Raw genomic sequence first — 5000 nt, forward strand, 5'->3', positions numbered from 1 at the left:
TCCCGTCGTCGCGATTGCATTCGAGTAAAATTCGAGTCTGGTTTCTTGCACGGCCAGCTCGTCTTCGAGGTTCCTTTCAAATGGCAACAAAATTCCCTTGAGGCGACGAGAGATGCTTTGTTGCAGTGCTGTCATTCAAAGTCGACTTGCCTGGACTTGGGCAGTGCAGACGGGGGGAACTGCGGGAATCCCACCACCCTCGCCTTGCAGTGCAGTAGAGAGCTATTGTCCTCCACCACGACAGATCCGCTGCTGCTGAATAGCACAAAAACCTCGCACCGTAACAGCACCCCCTCAATCCCTCTCTTCGCGGTCAGAGGCACACGGGGCTCGGGCGCCGAGGGAATCCCATAGCATAAAGCTTCTTGGCGCGCAAATCGGCCGTATCGCTTAATTAATTGTCATTGACCCCGTGGGACAACGACGTTTGATGTTCTATTGATAATGAAGTTCAGTTTCCCAGACCACCGTGTGCTGCTTTAATGCTCTTTAGCCGTTACCCCGTCTCTTTCTTCTTTGTGAAGGCTGTTGGTCGTCGACGGCGTTATTCTTATGAGGTGGGTTGGAATTGTTCTCGGCGTTCCACTGTATATATTCGCAAATTGTAGCTCTAAAAAGGCTATTGTGTCAACTGAAAAAAGAAACACACATACACACGCGCACACGGGCAGGCGGGGGGGGGGAGCCGAGGTTGCGGATGAAGCTCGCGAAAGAGAATGCGCTGTGCCCCACCGGCGCACGTCACGGATGAGTGAAGCGGGGTGAGAAAGACGCCGAGTCTGTTGCTCGAGCTCGCCGACCTCTGCTGGTCAGAACGGGAGCAAAATCAAAATTGACACACGATGACCTCATCTTTGCAGTGTGTGATATGATTGCAAGATTTGGCAAATCGGAAACAACCAGAACACTGAGACACAGCATAGGCAGGCCCCATAGCCGATAAAGGGCTATGGAACTTGAAGCCAAAATGTTGAGATACTAAGATAGCCTATCATATCTGAAACTTAAAATTTTGAAAAAATAGTCACAATTTTGAGATACTAAGTTGAAATCTAGAGATAGTAGACCTATGTCAAAATATCGAGGTAGCAAGTCAGAATTTTGAGATATAAAGACAACATATACTGAATCGAGATATGTTGCATCTCATAATTGCACTTTTTATTTCAGAAGTTTGACTATAGGCCTATCTCAAAATTCTGACATGAGAGAAGAAATGTTAAGCCGGTTTTATTCCAACGTGGTGGAAATAGGCTTCCATATGATAGCATTCCTTTATTTGGGGAAAAAAGACATCTCAAGGGAAAATTCTTGATTTTTTTTATTTAGTGACGAGAACAAACATGAAAAAAAAAACATAATTATCAATTGAAACACACACACACACACATCACTTGGCAAATTAAACCTAGGAAGGCCACCTTAATTCACATAATTGCGGTCAACCTCACACTCAATGACAATGTTTTCTTTTTTTAAGCAGACACTCAGAAACTCATCCAAGCTCACTAACATAACCGGACCTCTCAGTTTTCACATACACACACACACACACACACGCACACACACACACACACACATGCACACACACACACACTCCTCATCTTGACCTTGACCAAGCTCTGAAAATGAGGAGAATTTGGAATTCTTTATGTCGACCCTTTTAACTAACCAGCTCAAGTCTGGCCTCCACTAACTGCAACATTGTTTCTAATATGAGCAATGACAAAGTCATGGAAAATGTCTCATATCCCTGGCTAATTTATCAGCTATGTGACCTACAGCTGATTGACCGCGTACATTCCTTTTTAGTTCAACAGCATTTCATTCACTGAATATTCTCCACATCATGACAGACAGAGAGGCGTCTAGCACAGAACCCAGCCCAAACATGCCAAACTTTAGCCTGACGAGCCAGACCCACATTAAAATGTAGGGTCTGGGCACTCACCGTTCGCAGTGCTCAGTCCGAGGGGCGGGATAATCGGTTGTCTTTCAAATTCCCTCTGCACGCAATAGGACAGCGGCAGCGCTATGAGTCCCATGCGTTTCCCACCAGCGGAGCTACAGTAGTTTGCTAGTTCAAACTTTTGCAAACTTAAAAAAAGCTTATCTCGTGTCACACTGTTCGCCAACTGCAACATCCATCTTATTTGTTTTCAAGTAGCAGGGAATTCAAGCCAAACTGTTGCAACTCTGCCATCAATCATTATGTTAAGCCCGCCTAACGACTCTATACACAATTTGATTGGCCTGATAGAAGTTTAATCTTTCGAGCTCACAAGCCAACGGAGAGTTGCTAGACTAGCCCTGGCAGCAAATGTAATTTGCTGCCGCTAGGGTGCGTCAAGATTTCAAGCCAAACTATTTCAAGCCAAACTATTTCAGCTAGCCAAACTTCACATTATTATACACATAGTTTATGAGTTGTTTAAAAAAGGACTTTATTCTGACACAGCTTTTTTTCCCTTTAGCTCGATTATAAGAAAAAGGCACTTGAGGGTCATGATCAATGATTCATATTTTGTTAACCCCTAAAGGTGTGTATAAATTCCAGTAGGCTATAAAAGTTAGGACCCGCAAGGACATCCCAAGTCTGCATCCCACACCCACACACACACAGTGTTGTATGAGAGAGAAGTGCCTGCAGAGGTATCACATGGGGTTGTTCCTCTACCTGAAGTTCTCAACTTCACAGCTTAAGACCTCAGTGAAAGACAAGGCTCACTTGCTCTCTCTCCCTCACACACACACACACACACACACACACACACACACACACACACACACACACACACACACACACACACACACACACAGTACGATTGCTCCATCCACAAGTTCAGACCCATTTCAGACAATCTATATAAGTCTGATTGGACAAGCACAGCTAAATGCTGGATCACATTTTGAGAGGGACCTTTGAGGACCTGCCATTATCAAGTGCATTCTTTCTCACAGCTGAGGGAATCTCTAGGAGTAACCCTGGAGACCATGGGAGTTTGGTCATCGGACAGGGTGCCACGCTGGTCCGTCAGAAGAGAAGAGACATCCTCCTTCCCATTGGACGCGAGGGGGACACTATGATGTCATCAGAGTCGTCTGAGTCACAGTTGCCTCCAGCTTGTTTTTGGTCCGACTCCACTGAACAACAAATAAACAAAAAAATAAACAAAACAGACACCGTCAACAAACACAATCCATGAAATCTATTTAATGACCTGTTCACTAGTTCGCCGTCGGTATGATTGCTATGCTTGAGTGTAAGTTAAGTGCATGTTTGGCAAGGTAGCAGGCCGTGGTCCTGGAATGCCTGAAGCAGAGATCGCGATAGAGCGATGGACGCTTGCACCCTTCTGTGTAAGGAGGATGCGTAACTGGGCTATCAGTGAAATGGAGGAGTAGGGGGAGGACGAGGGATAATTTTGCAAATGCCGGAGCATGTGATGTAAGGAAAGGAGGCCGGCTAAAATGCCCTGGCGGTGGTAGGCAGGTGAGTTAATTGCTGTCAATCATCCCTAAGGCTCCTCCCGAACTTTGTTTAGAAAACATCATAAATCCTCCATTATACACTTTACTTTTAATAAACTTTGAGAGCTGACTTAAAGCTGCAGTTGGCAAGATTTTTTTGATCATATTCACTGAAACCAACACTATGCTCCGACAGAACAACATAAATCAGCCGGTTTTATAAAAAAAACCCGCACTTCTACCTCCACCTAGAGCCTGTTATTTGTTTTGCAAAAATCCACAGCTCCCGGTTCTTCTGGTCCAATCAGAGCAGGGCTGTGTGAGATCTGACTGTCAATCACAGTCTGGTGCAGTCTGGTGCGCACTGACAAGCACAAACTCGATGAGAGGGTGCTCAGTGGTAGTGGGGGAGGGGCATGAGAGTTGTAAACATTCAACATTTTGGCTAAGTCCCCTCAATCTGTCAGACTTGCCAACTGCAGCTTTAACTGACATAAAAAAAAATAAAAAATACAGACCTGTGATTTTAGGTGGTTTGGACGAGGCATTGTGGGAACTGTAGTCATCGTCAGCATCTTCTTCAGCAATCTCTTCCTCTATCTCCTCATCCTCACTCCCTGTAAACACAACAAGGGGATGCATGAAGAATGTCCGATGACCTGACAGCATTCAAATGCGTGCACACACACACACACACACACACACACACACACACACACACACACACACACACACACACACACACACACACACACACACACCACCCTAGTGTTACTGCACCTTCGGGCCGGGGTCTGCAGCTGTGCTGGGCCGCTGGTGTGTGTATGACTGATGATGCTGCGGCTGCTGGAGTCACAGATGACGGTGACGGTGACGATGATGATGATAACGATGACAGAGGAGGAGGAAGAGTCCCCTTCACTGCAGCTCCTGCTTCTCTCTCTACAGCCGCCCTGTGTCCACAAACATGATCAATAATGATCAATACAATGATCAATACCTCTGTGTATGTATGCATGCGTTAATGAGTGTGTGTGTGTGTGTGTGTTTAAGGATCTGCTGTATGCATAGTACATGAGATATGTTGGCCTAATAGGTTCACATAGACTTCTGAGTATAGTGTGTTTACATATGTCAAACAAATGTGTTTGTATGCCAATGTGTAGGCATGTGTATGTGAATATATGTGTATGCTTCTAGATATGTGCAGTCTCTTTCCCTCCCCCCTCTCATTCTATGTGTGTGTGTGTGTGTGTCGGGGCTTAAATGTGTGCATCAGTGTATATGTGTGTGTGTGTGTGTGTGTGTGTGTCGGAGCTTAAATGTGTGCATCAGTGTATATGTGTGTGTGTGTGTGTGTGTGTGTGTCGGAGCTTAAATGTGTGCATCAGTGTATATGTGTGTGTGTGTGTGTCGGGGCTTAAATGTGTGCATCAGTGTATGTGTGTGTTGTGTGTGTGTGTGTGTTTGTGTTTTACCTGTCAGCTATGTGAGTGCAGCGCCTCAGGTGTCCTCGGAACACAGACTGC

General features: G+C 45.4%; 2 protein-coding genes across 4 annotated transcripts in view; both read right to left on the bottom strand.

Moving 5' to 3' along the window:
* ttyh3b (tweety family member 3b) overlaps window positions 1-571 on the bottom strand; it is a 55649-nt gene extending 55078 nt beyond the window's left edge. For both annotated transcript variants that reach the window (XM_076289838.1, XM_076289837.1), the window contains exon 1: window positions 1-571. This exon is cut by the window's left edge and continues 725 nt beyond it. The gene's annotated coding sequence lies outside the window, so the exon portion shown is untranslated.
* Window positions 572-1352: 781 nt separating this feature from the next.
* The window catches only part of iqce (IQ motif containing E), a 14875-nt gene continuing 11227 nt past the window's right edge, over window positions 1353-5000 (bottom strand). For both annotated transcript variants that reach the window (XM_076302676.1, XM_076302613.1), the window contains exons 19-22: window positions 4950-5000; window positions 4252-4424; window positions 3990-4088; window positions 1353-3144 (exon numbers count right to left, since the gene is read on the bottom strand). The exon at window positions 4950-5000 is cut by the window's right edge and continues 86 nt beyond it. In XM_076302676.1, coding sequence (XP_076158791.1) covers window positions 3035-3144; window positions 3990-4088; window positions 4252-4424; window positions 4950-5000 — 433 coding nt within the window. In that variant the 3' untranslated portion in view covers window positions 1353-3034. The remainder of the gene's footprint in view (window positions 3145-3989; window positions 4089-4251; window positions 4425-4949) is intronic.

The sequence above is a fragment of the Alosa pseudoharengus genome, unplaced genomic scaffold (assembly GCF_046254945.1).
Source record: "Alosa pseudoharengus isolate Yale_2024_CS ecotype anadromous, Long Island Sound unplaced genomic scaffold, YU_APseudo_1.1 YU_APseudo_1.1_scf_1, whole genome shotgun sequence".
Classification (NCBI taxonomy): domain Eukaryota; kingdom Metazoa; phylum Chordata; class Actinopteri; order Clupeiformes; family Clupeidae; genus Alosa; species Alosa pseudoharengus.